Source organism: Acomys russatus, chromosome 2 (genome assembly GCF_903995435.1).
Source record: "Acomys russatus chromosome 2, mAcoRus1.1, whole genome shotgun sequence".
Lineage (NCBI taxonomy): Eukaryota > Metazoa > Chordata > Mammalia > Rodentia > Muridae > Acomys > Acomys russatus.
The window spans coordinates 780,079-794,987 of NC_067138.1; the positions used below are offsets into that span (position 1 = coordinate 780,079).

The 14,909-nt window shown below is 51.1% G+C and overlaps 3 protein-coding genes across 4 annotated transcripts; 2 read left to right on the forward strand and 1 right to left on the reverse strand.

The window, feature by feature from the left end:
• Arhgef39 (Rho guanine nucleotide exchange factor 39) lies at window positions 1–3,373 on the forward strand. Its single transcript, XM_051157206.1, has 9 exons — window positions 1–167; window positions 318–412; window positions 640–760; window positions 910–1,028; window positions 1,554–1,624; window positions 1,865–1,993; window positions 2,328–2,557; window positions 2,770–2,858; window positions 3,002–3,373. Exons 1-9 carry the CDS (start codon window positions 30–32, stop codon window positions 3,042–3,044), a joined length of 1,035 nt encoding a protein of 344 aa, XP_051013163.1. The 5' UTR covers window positions 1–29; the 3' UTR covers window positions 3,045–3,373.
• Window positions 3,374–3,600: 227 nt separating this feature from the next.
• Ccdc107 (coiled-coil domain containing 107) lies at window positions 3,601–6,806 on the reverse strand. Its single transcript, XM_051157236.1, has 6 exons — window positions 6,622–6,806; window positions 6,383–6,534; window positions 4,735–4,795; window positions 4,568–4,658; window positions 4,383–4,495; window positions 3,601–4,300 (listed from the first exon to the last, which is right to left on the reverse strand). The coding sequence occupies exons 1-6, from the start codon at window positions 6,725–6,727 to the stop codon at window positions 4,119–4,121; spliced, it is 705 nt and encodes a 234-aa protein (XP_051013193.1). The 5' UTR covers window positions 6,728–6,806; the 3' UTR covers window positions 3,601–4,118.
• A 6,623-nt stretch (window positions 6,807–13,429) lies between these two features.
• Window positions 13,430–14,607, forward strand: Sit1 (signaling threshold regulating transmembrane adaptor 1). 2 transcript variants are annotated; one of them, XM_051165661.1, is made up of 5 exons: window positions 13,430–13,503; window positions 13,633–13,768; window positions 13,857–13,915; window positions 14,029–14,090; window positions 14,181–14,607. In XM_051165661.1, exons 1-5 carry the CDS (start codon window positions 13,431–13,433, stop codon window positions 14,412–14,414), a joined length of 564 nt encoding a protein of 187 aa, XP_051021618.1. In that variant the 5' UTR covers window position 13,430; the 3' UTR covers window positions 14,415–14,607. The 2 variants fall into 2 exon arrangements, with proteins under 2 accessions (XP_051021618.1, XP_051021609.1); XM_051165652.1 differs by having other exon boundaries at window positions 14,029–14,607.
• The last annotated feature ends 302 nt before the right edge of the window (window positions 14,608–14,909 follow it).

Genomic DNA, 14,909 nt, shown 5'->3' on the forward strand with positions numbered 1-14,909 from the left:
TGCAGGAAGCCTAAAACCTTGGGTCAGGCATGGAGAGCCCGGCCTCTGCTTCGCGCTGCCCCGTGCGACAGCAGCGTGCTCGTTGGGAACGGAAACGCCTCTGCACGGCTCGGGAGCTGCTGGAGACCGAGCGACGCTACCAGGAGCAGCTGGGGCTGGTGGCCACGGTGGGGCTCGGTGTGAGTGTGGGAGGGTCGCAGACCTTGCTTCCCCAACCAAGGTCGGCACTTCAAACTGACTGCTACAGTTTCTGGCTGCCCTTGACGTCGGCTTCCTATTGCTACAGACTAAGGAACTTGTATTCTTTCCCTGCACAGTACTTTCTGAAGATCCTGAAAGCCAAGGGGACACTGCGGCCACCGGAGCGCCAGACGCTCTTCGGGACCTGGGAGCTCATCTACGCCGCCAGCCTGTGAGTGGAAGCGGTGCAGGGAGAGGGAGCACCAAGCCTAGTCAGAAAGGCCGGGTTCATCCGCCAACTCTCTCACCTGTGGCCTTGGCCCTGTGCCTTAACCTGCCTGCGTCCCCAGCTGTAAAATGGGATAATAGTATTACCTCCGAGGCAGGGTTACGGGAGGTGTATGAGAGAGTGCCCGAGTAGGTGTTGGCCTGCACTTTTACTGTCCTTTGCGCATACAGAGAGCTGCTCCCCTACTTGGAGGAAGGACACTGGGGGCCGGGGCTACAGGGCTTCTGCCCCCACCTGGAGTTCTACGTCCAATTTGCTGCCAATGCAGAGAAGTCTGAGGCTACCCTTCAGGTAACCGCAATCTGTCTCCCCTTAATCTAGATACTCAGTTTCTTGCATTTAGAGCGCAGCTCGTAGCTAACTTCCCTAGGAGGGAAGCCTGCATGAGCGAACGCAGTGTAGGAGTGGCTTCTCTCCCGACGTGAACCCTCTCAATCCAGGAGCAGCTGAGGAAGAACAAACGTTTCCGGAGGTTCGTGCAGCTTCAGGAAGGCCGCCCCGAATTTAGGGGTCTTCATCTCCAGGACCTGCTCCCTCTGCCTCTGCAGCGGCTCCAGCAGTGAGTGGTTTATCTTGTCAGGGCTGCCTAGCTGCTGCCTGGGGGATGCCACTGGTTCTCCCAACCCTGTCTTTCTCTGCCAAATTACTCCTAAGCTTTTACCAGAGTTAAATGCGAGCCCACGGGGTGCCTAGGGTCTGCAGCCTCAGACCCGGGGCTGTAGTCCTGTATCTTGACGTAAGGGAGCTCCGCACTAGGGCCTGCGGTAGGCTATCTGGAAAAGCTCATTGACACGAGGGCTCAGCCTAGACTTGAAGTTGTTCCAGGCCTCACAGGTTGTCTGTGGTAGCCTCCTTGGTTTGATTTAGTTTCGTTTTCTGGGCCAGCCTCCTGATTCCTCAGCGTGGGACGAAATTATAATGTGAGCCCAGAGTCCGGGTCCCACGTTAAAGAAGGGGCAACAGAGAAGCCAGGCCTTTCCTGACTTGACAATTAAGAAATGACCATCTGGGAGCTGATCTCCAGGTCATATGAAACCAGGACATTTTGCCTGGCTCTGCTTCACTTCCAACTGTCCACTTCCAGGTACGAGAATCTCGTCATGGCTTTGGCTGAAAACACAGTTCCCAGCAGCCCTGATTACCAACAGCTCACACGTACGTTCTGGTTTCTCCCCGCCCTAGGCAGAGAGGCTGCCTGTCCTGAAGGCCTCTCTGCTTCTGCCCTCCTACAATGTCTGGTATGTCCTGTCTCCCATCGCATGCATCCCTAACTGCCCGGCCTTTTCTCCAAGAAGCTAGAACCCGAGCCAGGCCCCCTGCAGACCAGCTTGTCTTTTACTACCAGTAGCCAAAGCCAAACTTCTGTTGGGAGTGAGGTGGAGGGTGTTGTTCCAGGGGCTGCCCGCCTGGTGAGCGAGACTGCCCAGAGAGTGCACGCCATTGGCCAGAGTCAGAAGAATGACCGGCACCTGCAGCGTGTCCAGGCCCTGCTCAGTGGACGCAAGGCAAACGGGCTGACTTCAGGTAGCCCGCGGACTCTGCCCTTTGGCCTCAATTGCCCCCTGCTTGCTCACTTCTCTTCCTCTACGAAGCCAGCTTATTGAGCTGGCAAGATGGCTCAGTGGGTAAAAGCACTTGCCCGGTGCATGGACTGTGTTATAATCCTGGGACCCACATAGAGGTGAAGTAGAGAACTAACTCCACAGAGCTGTCCTCCAGCCTACACACACACACACACACACACACACACACACACACACACACACACACACACACACACAATTACTCCCCTCAGCCCACCCCCCGCCCCAAATTTCCTGGTTTTTTTCTTGTGTTCCATGACACTCTCATTTTCAAGGGCGCTGGTTCCTGCGACAGGGCTGGCTTTTAGTGGTGCCTCCCACGGGGGAGCCTCGGCCCCGCATGTTCTTCCTCTTCTCTGATGCGCTCCTCATGGCTAAGCCTCGGCCCCCACTGCACCTGCTGAAAAGCGGCACCTTTGTCTGCAGAGCCCTGTACCCTATGTCCCAGTGTCAGCTTAACAGGGTCTTTGGCCACTCGGGAGGACCTTGTGGTGGTTTGCTCAGTGTAAGTAGCAGGTGGGAAATCTGGGCCCCAAATATACTCCAAGTACTTAGGCCAGCTAGCTGATCACTTGGCCTGGGTCCCTTTTTATGAGAGTAAGGGGATTGGTGGGGCTAAGGTTTCATAATTGGTCGTCATCTTATTCCTGAATTAATGTCATGGAACCAGTGAGAGCCTCAGCCTGACTTGATCTGAACAAAGTGGTTTCTCCCTAGCTGTCCTTTCCCCATGAGAAGCTACTGCTTATGTCTACTGACCAGGAGGAGCTGTCACAATGGTACCACAGCCTGACTCTGGCTATTAGGTGAGTGTGTCTTCCCTCGGGGAATGGGAGCTTGCTTTTAGAATTGGGAAGACGTTTCTCTCACACCAGAGCTTCTTCCCCCATCCCCAGAGGTGACTGAATAGGGTGATCATTCCAATGCCTGGACTGTTTTCTTCCCACAGAAGCCAGAAGAGCTCCACTCACAGAAGTGTTGCCACAACATGACACTGTCATCTACAAATGTGCTGGGCCACGCTCACAACAATCCTGGGATGCATGTGGCAGTTGGGCTTGCCTGCGAAGAATCTTACAGGTTCCAGAGCTCAGGATACTTAGGGACAGGACAGAGCCTTCCATGGGTCGACACAGGCCATTAACTAGCTCTTTAAGAAGCAGAAAGCAGCCGGGGCCAGCGTGGTGGCACACACTTTTAATCCCACCACACGGGAGGCAGAGGCAGGCGGATCTCTGAGTTCGAGGCCAGCCTGGTCTACAAAGCAAGTCTAGGACAGCCAAGGCTACACAGAGATAACCCTGTCTCAAAAAACAAAACAAAAAAGAAGCAGAAAACAGGCTTCAACCCAACTGAGTCTCAGTGGAACCAGCCCCTTTAACACCATGCCACTGGGGGACCTTGGGACTGTAAAGCTCCTGCTGTTTGTGGCCAACTGTTTATTCAATTTGCAGCATTGTAAAGGAAGACATTTTTGTTGCCTATAGACTTTTTTAAAAATGATTTTTAAAAAATATACATATGCCTATGAACTCTTGTTTCATTTTTGAGACAGGGTCTTACTATTATGACCCAGACTGACACTGAACTTGAATTCCTCCTGCCTCAGCCTCAAAAGCCTTGGGTTTACAGATGTGTGTTCCCACACCTGGCTACTGTGTTTAGTTTCTTTTCTTCTTGAGACAAGGTTTCACATAGCTGAGGCTGGCCTTAAGCTCCAGATCCTCCCAAACTACCTCCCATTTGTAAAACTTCTGTAATTTATTTCCCTACTGGATTTTCAATAAAGTGCTGTTTTGATTTGTTTTTGGAAAGACCTTTCTGTCTAAACCATACGCCTTGATGGCTGGCATCTTAGCAGCCTTGGGAATATAAAGGCAGAAGTACAGCTACCTCTGTCTTCTGCTCGCATTCTGGAAGGCAGTCTCTCGCTTCTTAATAAAGGAACCTTTTCTGGGAGTCCCAGTTGGCCGATGCACCTAGTATGCATGTGTGTACGACCGGCTGGGCACTGGGAAAACACAGAGGGAGCACCCAGAACAAGACGGCTTTGCTTTACTAGGCCTTCAGTGGCACTCCTTCACTGCTTGACCCTTTGTCCCAGTCTTGTGCCCTCTTCGCCTCAGCCCCTGCTCCAGCTCCCAGGAGGGAGCTGGGCTCCATGTCTCTGGGCTCCAGTTTACGGGCTCCTCCCAGGCCTCAGTGTTTCCAGCTTCTCGTTGGTCCTCAGGAAAGGGCATGCTGGTCTCTGTGCGGGAAAGATCGGCTTGTTCCAGCTTCGCAGCCTTTGGTCTCCCAGCCGTCAGACACCTCCCGACCCGACCGCTTACCTGGTTCCGGAACTTCCACACCCGCGCCAGGCTTGCACTCTTGCAGAAGCTGGTGGATGGTCTTTAGCTTCGTGTTTAGGAGTTCCCGCTGGGTTCCAACCAGAGTAGTCACCCTGCAGAAACACCCGCTCAGGGGCTGCTCAGTCGGCCTCCTGGGCTCCCACCTCACCCATCAAATTCCTCACCGCTCAAAAAGAGGATCCAGCTGGGTCATCAGATTGTTCAGGTGCTGTTCTGTCTGGGCCAGCTGTTGTGTCAGCAGCGCCAGCTGTTGTTCTGGGAGTAGACAGGATGGTTACCCCTGTAGTCCCCTGCTCCCCTCCCCCACAGAAACCACTGTTGTTCAACCCACCTGACTGTGAGGATTTCTTCTTGTTTTTTTCCTCTTGGAGAACAGCAGCCTCATCTGGGCCCTGTGGTGGAAGCAGGTAAAAGCAAAGCTGCAGCAAAGGCCCCGTCCATCACCTGAGAGCTAGTGAAGAGGGGGAGCCACAGAGAAAGCTCTGGGCATTCACCTCAGAGAAGTACAGTTGTTTCTAGTCCAGGTGCTTACCCGGACGAACATGAGGCAACATGTCTGTATGCCCACACATGGCCAGGCTGCTGAAGCACTCCAGAATGTGAAACTTGACAGCAGCAACCGGAAGACTGGTCACACTCCTGCCTCCTCCTTCAGCATCCCTACCCTCCATCTTGCTAAATTGCCCAGACAGGCCCTGGACTTAGAATCCTCCCGCCTCAACTTCCAGAGTAGCTGAATAATAGGCCTGTGCTACCAGGTCCATCTCCTTCAGTCTTAGCCGGTATAAAATCCCCAATCTGTTCAGTTTTCAATTCACATTATCTGCACCACAAGTTTGCTTGCTTGTTTTTTTTTTTTTTTAACTGACTATATAGTGCTCTTTGCTCTTAAAGGCAGTGCCCCATGGTTTATTTTTAGGATACAATCCTCCCAGTGTTATGATAGGTAGATAGAGGCTCTGAATGCAGGCTGGGCTTTAATTGGAAAGTGGATTATTGTAACACGCCCTGAAACTGTTCAATTGGAATGCCTACATCTCCTCCCCGAGGCTGAACTCCACGCACAAGACAGGAATACAACCTTTTTGTTTTGTTTTTCGGAGGCAAGGTTTCTCTGTGTAGCAGCCCTGGCTTTCCTGGAACTAACTCTGTAGAGGCTGGCCTTGAATTCACAGAGATCCTCCTGCCTCCATCTTCCTGAGTGCGGGTGCTGAGACTAAAGGTCTGCATTACCACACCCATCTAGAATGTACTAATCTCTCATTAAATTCCACTCTTCATCCTAGGCTGTCAAGGCGGCTTAGGTCCATTAATCTCATCTGGTTTTTATGTCCCTAACTGGTCCAGTCTCTATTTCCTAGTACAAGTAATTGATCAGGGTCGAAGATACAGCACTGGTGCCACTTTCCATCTTAGCAGTTTCAAGTCCATCAGACTGCACTGACAGGTCCCATTTCAGGGTATCCTTCCCAAGGAGAACAGGAAATAGCTTAGTGCCTGGCACACTGGACACACTGTTGCTGAGGCAGTAAACCCCTTGGGCCAAGGCTGGAGCCTCGGCACTAACTGCATCTCTTCTCTCTCTCTCTCTCTCTCTCTCTCTCTCTCTCTCTCTCTCTCTCTCTCTCTCTCTCTCGCATATAGACACTAGTTGGGTTAAAATCCCACTTCCATCAGACACTAAGTGGATCAGCTCGAGTAAGAAACCCGCTCTTTGCCCAGGACAGCCAAGGCTACATAGAGAAACCCTGTCTCGGGAAAAACAAAACAAACAACCCGCCCTTCACTGGATTGCGGTGGGATGATTAAACGTAACGGTCGCTAGCTACAATTTTCCCAAGCGCCTTACACCCACTACTTCTCTGGATCCTCGAACCCCGATAATGTGGGAAAACCAAGGAACCAGCCTTCAATTTTAGAGCCCTCTCCAGGAGATGGGGAGGCCCAGGGCTCCCCCAACCCACCGCAACACACCGCACCTGCAAACACTTGTACAGCACAAAAGCCACGGCGGCCGCGGTGTAAAGCGCACCCAAATGCAGCGATCCGGCCTGGGCCCGCTCGCGCTGGTCCTTGGGTGGCGGCTGCCGCCGAGATTCGGTGGCCCCGGGAACAACCTGGGAGCGGCGTTCTGTGGATGAAAGCCACCCGTCAGCACAGAGGGACGTTGCCCCGGGGCAGCCCCAGCCTGCCTCCCTCCAGCAACTCTCGCCGGCACCTGGATGTGCCCCTAGATCGGAGCTGGGACGCTCCCCGAGGACTCCAAACAGCGCAGACACGAGCAGTAGCCCCAGCACGCTCGGCGCGGGACTCGCGCCCGCCATGCCTGGCCCACTAGGAAGGTTCACCCCGGGTCGGCGAGCTCCAGCGTCGGCCTCCCGTCGTAGTGCGCACGCGCGCGCGCGCGACCGCAGCTTCTCCTGCTCCCGGTAGCCTGGAGTGGCCACGCCCACCTCAGGGGTGGGGCGGGGCTAAGACTTTTTTGCATAGGCCACGCCCACCTGGCTTTCCCTACATTACTTTCCTACTTATTTATAATTCCTTAAACAATAATCCCTCCAGAATCTTTCAGCCTAAAACAATGGCTCGTAATTTTTCAGAACTCAGGCGAGCAGTTTCCTGACCGTAACTGTAAAACAAGGACTATCTTAGACCTATAAAGAGGCCGCGGCCAGCCAACTGCACCAGCTCGCTCTGAAGGCCTGTTTCCTAGGCTACGCACGGGGGACACGTTCCTTATCCTTCCGCCTAGGGGAAAGTCCCCGGACCTCCGGCAAAGAGTGCCGCGTGCGCACGCGCGTGGACTTGACCCGCTAGGCACTGCTAGTCCGCCAAGAAGCGATCCCCGCCCTGGGGCGAGCCGAGCGGCGTGCGGCGGGGCGTCATCCGTCAGCTCTCCTAGTAACACAGGCAGTGCGACCTCCGCGGCGCACCAACCACACGGGGCTCATTCTCAGCGCGGCTGCTCTTTTGGTTTTTGGGGTTTTTGAGACACTGGGTTTCTCTGCCCTGGACTAGCTCTGTAGACCAGGCTGGCCTCGGACTCACAGTGATCCGCCTGCCTCTGCCTCCCTGAGTGCATGAGCCACCATGCCCAGCTTGCTCCTTTAATTTTACGCTCCCGTCATATTCAACTCTAGATCAGGTCTTCGGGGTAAATTAATTTTTTGTTGTTGTTGTTCGTTTTTTGTTTTTTGGGTTTTTTGCTGTTGTGGTTTGGTTGGGATTTTCGAGTTAGGGTTTCTCTGTGTAGCCCTGTCTGGCTAGGGTTGTAGACCAGGCTGGTCTTGAACTCATAGAGATCCTCCTACAGATGTCTACGGAGTTCCAGGACAGCCAGAGCTGTTACAAAGAAGAACACTGTCTCGAACAACAAAATAAAACAAATACAAACAAACAAACAAAAAAAGAAAGAAAGAAAAAAGAAAATCTGAACTTCTAATTTATTCTTTCTTTAGTACCACTAGGCTGCTAGTGCCAAGAGAGCAGGGCTATGTCTTCCCCTGCCCCCCCCCCCCCATTAGCCTAGCACAGCACTTGTCACTAGTGGGAACTTGAGGAATTGAATGAAATTAATGAATAAATATTCACAACGACCCAAAAGGCAGATGCTAGGTTCGTCTGGGTCCCATGTAGTCTCAGCAGGCCTCGAACTCCTGATCCTCCTGCTTTCACTTCTCAAATGCTGGAATTATAGCTGTGTAGTGCCACACAAGGCTCATAATTGGAATGGCTGGATGTGGTACTACACTCCTGTGATCCCAGCACTGGGTAGGCAGATCTCACGCCCAGCCTCAAAAAACAAAAACAAGGCCTGGGCGTGGTGGCCCACGCCTTCAATGCCAGGAGGCAGAGGCAGGCGGATCCCTGTGAGTTCGAGGCTAGCCTGGTCTACACAGTGACTCCAGGACAGCCAGGGGTACACAGAGAGACCTTGTCTCAACAAACAAACAAACAGACAAACAAACAAACAAAGAAACTAGGACAGAGAGTTATACCCTCTGCTCCATGCTGTGTTGTCGGAGACAGTCTCAGGAGCCTTTACTGGCCTAAAGGGCAAGATCCCCCTGCTATAGTCTCTGGAGTGCTGGGCTTACGGGGGTGCATCTAGCACACTCAGATTCCCTGCTATATCTTTTAACTGGGCTACACAAGGTCATCTTCCCAACTAGATCAAAAGCTGTAGGAAGAAACATCTTCCACTTCATCTCTGTCCCTAGGTCTTGGCAATTACCAGGCAAGAGGTACAGGTGGGTTAAATAAATGAATAAAACGTGGGAGTCTCTTCTTGTTTTTCCAGAAAGGGAGTCCGAAGGGCAGGGCAGGGCAGGGCAACGGGAGTTGTTAAAGTCTGATTGCTCCAGGATGGCTTGGAATGGAAAGTAGGGAAGTATAAATTGCTGCCAGTTGGCATAGCTCGTGGAAATAAGTTCAAGCCCATTCTAATGGGAGAAAAGGCTCTCAACTGATGGCTGCCTCTTGGGTTTGGATTTTTGAATCATATAGTCCAGGTTGGCCTCGGAACTCACTATGTACACAGCCAAGAATGCTCTTTTTTTGTTTGTTTGTTTTGTTTTGTTTTGAGACAGGGTTGGCTGTCCTGGACTCACTCTGTAGACCAGGCTGGCCTCGAATTCACAGTGATCCACCTGCCTCTGCCTCCCGAGTGCTGGGATTAAAGGCATGTGTCACCACCACCAAGTATGCTCTTGAATCTCTGAACTGCTGACTCTTGCTATGAAGTATAGGCTGGATTTGAACTCACTACATAGCTCAGATTGGTCTTCACCTCATGATCCTACCATCTCACCACCCAAGTGCTGGAAATCTCTGTTTTTAAGTGCTGATAAGAAATCAATGCTAAGCCGGGCATGGTGGCACATGCCTTTAATCCTAGCACTCAGGGAGGCAGAGGCAGGCAGATCTCTGTGAGTTCGAGGCCAGCCTGGTCTTCAAAGTGAGTCCAGGACAGCCAAGGCTAACATAGAGAACCCCCTGTCTCGAAAAGCAAACAAAAACAAAAACAAAAGAAATCAATGCTATACCTACTGTCTTTGACACCCAAGAAGATTTTTAATTTTTTTGAGACAAAATCCTGTGCAATCCAGGATGGCCTCGAGCATGCTACATCAGCAAGGGCGGCTGTGAACTTCTGATGCTCCTGATTCCACTACCCGAGCACTGGAATTGCAGGTGTACAGTTTATTCAGTACTGGCTATCAAGCCCAGGGCTGTGTGTGTGCAACATTAGGCAAGTACGCTATCAATGGGGCTACATCTCAAGCCCCAAATAGATTAAAAACAATTCTCTAAATGCCAAAATTATTTTCAATAAAATAGAAAGTAGGAAAAAAAAAAAAAAACCCAAAAACCCAGGAAGGACACAAGGAGCATAATTTTAAAAGTTTTGAACTCTGTAGCTATATAAGCATGCTAGTATAAAAATGTATATAGCTAACAATTTTTAATTAACTACAGAACAAGAAACAGTAATGGATCTTTATTACTTTAATAACTACAGTATTACATTTTAAAGGAAGTACAGCGAGTCTTCTATTTTGAGATATGAGTGATGAACAGTGTTTTAATTTTTACTTCTTTTAGATCCCTTTTGTTTCTGGGTGCAGTGTACAGGGGTATGGACACCCACGCGCACACACGTGGAAGTAAGCAGGCCATAGAGTGTCTAGCTTACCGTTTTATCTAGACAGGCTAGCCAGAGAACTCTGAGGTTCTACCTGCTTCCAACACTGGAGTAGGCACTAGGGATTCAAGCCCAAGCTCTCATGCCTCCAGAGCAAACAGTCCAGTTAAGAGCTGTTAAGACCTTTAATCCCAGCACTCGGGAGGCAGAGGCAGGAGGATCGCTGTGAGTTCGAGGCCAGCCTGGTCTACAAAGTGAGTCCAGGACGGCTAAGGCTACACAGAGAAACCCTGTCTTGAAAAACAAAACAAAATAAAAAAGAGCAGTTAAGAGCACTGGCTGCTTTTCCAGAGGACCAGGGCTCAAATCCCAGCAAGCAGGTCACACTTACTTATAATTCCAGCCTCAGGAGATCTGACACCTTCAAAGGCACCTGCACCTTCAAACATACACACACACCTGAATTGCATGCCCCCCAACCCATACACACAATGTATGAAAACATTTCTTTTATATGAAGCAACCGATAGATAGAAAATGTCTTAAGTATAAAGAAAAATTTAGCAAATATTCACATTTCACAACAAATTTTTTAAAAAGCAAACCTTAAATTAAAAATTTAAATGGTCACCTTGAACGAAGGAATTGAGAATTAAAGTAACAGGTTATTTTTCTCAACTTTATACTTATTATTTCATAATGGTTTGTTTCATTTATTTGTTGGCTCTGGGGAATGGAGTCAGGTCCTGGTCCCTGTATGTTGCAACCAGCACTTTTTCCTGTTATTTTGGGGATTAAATTGTTTTTTTAAATAGATTTATTGATTTTATATGATGTTTTCAACTATTTTTGTTTTTTAAGATTTTTGAAGATTCTATTTCATCTATGGTATGGGTGTTTTGCCTGCATACCTGTCTCTGTACCACTTGCGTGCCTGGTGCCCAGGGTGGTCAGAAGAGGGTGTCTGAACCCCTGGAATTGGATTTAGAGATGGTTGTTAGCTCCCACATGGGCACTGGGATTTGAATTCTGGTCCTCTAAAAGAGTAGCCAGCACTCTGAATGGCAGAACCGCTGGAATTTTTCCGCTCCATTTGTGCTTGTGTGACATGTGCCCTGCTTGGTGGCCTTGGCAATCAGAGGATGTTGGGTCTTCTGGGACTGGAGTTACAGATGGTTGCTGGCCTCCATAGGGATGCTGGGAATCAACCCTGGGTGCTCTGCAGGAGCAGCAAGTGCTCTTAACCTCCCAGCCATCTCTCCAGACTCTATTTTGTTTGTTTTAATTTTTGAGCCAGAGGCTGGTGCTGCAGATAAACCCAGGGCCTTGAGCACACTTAGGACAAGTTCTACCAATGAGCTAGTACACTCTTCGTCCACCATTATTTATTTCATGTATGTATGTATGTGCATATATAAACAGGGTCTCATTTTGTAGCCCTGACTGGCCTGGAACTCTCTAATGTAGACCAGGTGGGCCTTGAACTCACAGAGACCTGCCTGCCTCTGCCTTTTGAATGCTGGGATTAAATCTACTGGTTAAAGAGTAAACATGTCTAGTTATCCGTGAAGTTGGAAACACTGTCCCAACAACAACAAAAACTGAACAATTTTTTTTTGGGAAGATTTATTTACTATTATGTATACAGTCTGCTTGTACCCCTGCAGGCCAGAAGAGGGCATCAGATCACATTACAGATGGTCGTGAGCCACTATGTGGTTGCTGGGAATTGAACTCAGGATCTCTGGAACAGCAGTCAGTGCTCTTAACCGCTGAGCCATCTCTCCAGCCCAAACTCAACAATTTTAAACTCATAAAAACTAATTCTAGATATAAACACATGTAGAGGGATCTGTTTGTCTCGAGGGCCCCTTTATATAGCTAGATGTTCCCCGAACCAACTTCTATGTAGAACCAATATTTTCATTTTATTTTATTTCATTTACTTGTTTATAGCTCCACATATAGTCCAGCTGGCCTCTAATTTAGTGTCCCAGGATTATGGGCATGAGCCACCACACCTATTTTACAATGTTTTTTAAAAAGATAAGCAACAGCTGGGTTTGGCTGAGTAAACCTGCAGTTCAAGGCCAGTCTCCATTGTACGTGGAACATAAGACTCCGCCCCCAGCCCGCTGCTAATTTGAAGACTCCGCCCCCAGCCCGCTGCTAATTTGAAGACTCCGCCCCCAGCCCGCTGCTAATTTGAAGACTCCGCCCCCAGCCCCCTGCTAATTTGAAGACTCCGCCCCCAGGCCACTGCTAATTTGAAGACTCCGCCCCCAGCCCACTGCTAATTTGAAGCCTACAAATCACAGATACTCAGCACTGTTCACAGTTTAGAACTAAGACTGTGTGTGTGTGTGTGTGTGTGTGTGTGTGTGTGTGTGTGTGTGTGTGTGTGTGTCCGTGTGCTCCTGTAGAGCCTGGTAATCAATCAGCTTCTCGTGTGCCCTTCTCTATTACTCTCCACTTTATTCTTGAAGTCAGGGTCCCCCACTGAACCACTGAGCTCTGGTGATCCGCCTGTCTTCCTTCCACCACGTAAAGCCGAGGTTACAGACGTGGGTGTTGGAGACCCAAGCTCAGGTCTTCACGGTGACTAGACAAGAGCTTTACCAGCAGGGCTACCAGCCTCTCTGAAGGAACCCCCTGCCCCATATCCGTCCTGCCCATTAACCGGCAAAGACAGGCCCAATTTGCCTGGGAAGAGATTCTCTTCTTGTAATGAATGGAGTGACGGGTCCTAACGGACAGTTTGGACGAGGTAGGTTGTGAGGAAGGACTCTAGGCCTCCTCTGTCTTCCTATCCCCAGTTATAATACTAGTAATAATAACAGCAACACTCATATTACACAGATATTGCTCAGCGGGGGCGTACTGAATCGGTGCCTGCAATCCCAGAACTTGGTAAGGGGGAAGAAAAAAGGTCAGGAGTTCAAGTTCATGCTGAGTTAGAAGCCAGCCTGCGCTACATAAATAGATACATCTACTTCCTGTAATGGAACTGTGAATTTGGAAGTCATTCCACTTTAGAGCATGCTCATCGGGTCATACATACATCCCACGGCCAAAGGGCTCTTGTCCTTCTTAGTCCGGTTTCAGGTCACCGTTCAGAGTCTGCCGGCTCAGCTGCATGTGGCACAGAGCACTGGGGCGCTCAGAGAGTTGAGGGCTGGGGTGTTGCAGGTGCGGGCACAGGGCGGGCCTTTGTTCTTTTCGCTCATCTCTCCTCTCTCTGCCTTCCTCTCCGGAAGCCAGCAAGTTTGTCACCGTCAGTGTTGGTGATGCTGAGGCGTGGCGGCCAGGTTTAAGGAGGCACTGGAGTTGTGCTGTGACCACTGTCAGGCCATTAGTAGGGCCGACCTTGGCTCAGTGTGATTATGGGAGTGACTCTCACACCAGCAACAGTCACGAACAGAGATGACAACTGCACCTGCCTTCCACCAGCTTTCGGTGAGCTGGACAGCTGGGCGGGGGCGGGGGTTCCTGGGGGAGGGGTCTGTGGACCCGTGTTCCATCCGATGCTAGCTGGGGAAGGGGTTTGTGCAGGGTAGTAACAGCTCCGTATACTCACATCTGCAGGGATCCCCTCCATAGCCCAGGCATGGGGACTGTGGACCGTCTTAGCGGTTGTGACAGTGCTTTTTCTCATCTCCCTGGCTGCACTCTTGTCCCAGTGGACCAGTGGTAGGAGCAGGAACCAGGAGGGACAGGGACGGTGAGTGAAGGATAACTGGGATGGGTTAACTTAGTATTTCCCTCTCAACTAAAAAGTCCCCATTCATCTCCCAAACTCTATGCTGCAGCTCCGGAGGGTCCGTGGAAGAAGTTCCCCTGTACGGGAACCTGCTCTACCTACAGACAGGTAGGCACTGCGGACGGGAGGGACAGGGCACAAGAGCGGCCTCCTAGCACATGGGATGCAGATGCCAGCAGGGGCAGTCAGGAGCTGACCAGATCTCTGTGCCCCTGTCCCAGGACGGCTGTCCCAAGAACCCAGGCCAGAGCAGCAGGACCCATCCTCTGGAGGCCCTGGCAGGGTGAGTCAGCTGGCTGAAGAAAAAGGGAGGGAAGGAAACGGGGACCGGTCCCGAGGGTCCAGAGACCGTCCAACAGCCTCGCACCTCCAGGCTGCGGAGGAGGCGATGTGCTACACAAGCCTGCAGCTGCGACCTCCTCAGGGTCGGATCCCTAGCGCCGGGACCCCCATCAAGTACTGTGAGGTGGTGCTGGACTCTGAGCCAAAGCCCCAGACCCCAGGTCCGGAGCCGGAACTCTACGCCTCGGTGTGTCCCCAGACACGCAGAGCCCGGGCTTCCTTCCCAGATCAAGCCTATGCCAACAGCCAGCCTGCACCCAGCTGAGGAGGACCGGGAACTGTGGGCACCCATGGGTCAGGGAACTCCTGCTGCCCTGGCTGAGGGCATGCCCAGCTCCTAACTAGCCTCCAGGACATCCAGCCATGGCTGAGTGACAGGTGATGCTCTACCCTGAGCTGCAAGACATACAATCTCAGAGTATGAAGGCTCCTGGCTTCCTGAGGATGGACTTGAAAAAAGGGAGGCCTCCCACACGCCCGCCCCACCAACTCCCCCCCCCCCGCCCTCGCAAGCCCCGTATTTCTCTTTTTCTATGTGCTCCTGTAAGCCCCACAAGCCTCTCACTTCACACTTTTTCCTGCTTTCAGAATTTAACTGGGTTCCCCATCTCCCCTCTCAGCTTACCCAGACTCAGGTACCTCACTGTCTCCTCAGACACAGGAAGTGGGCAGGGAGGAGGAGGTAAGAGCCAGAGAGGATGTGGGTGGGTATCATGTGTGGGGGGCCCACAGCTGGAAAGTCTCCTGGAGTCTCAAGCTT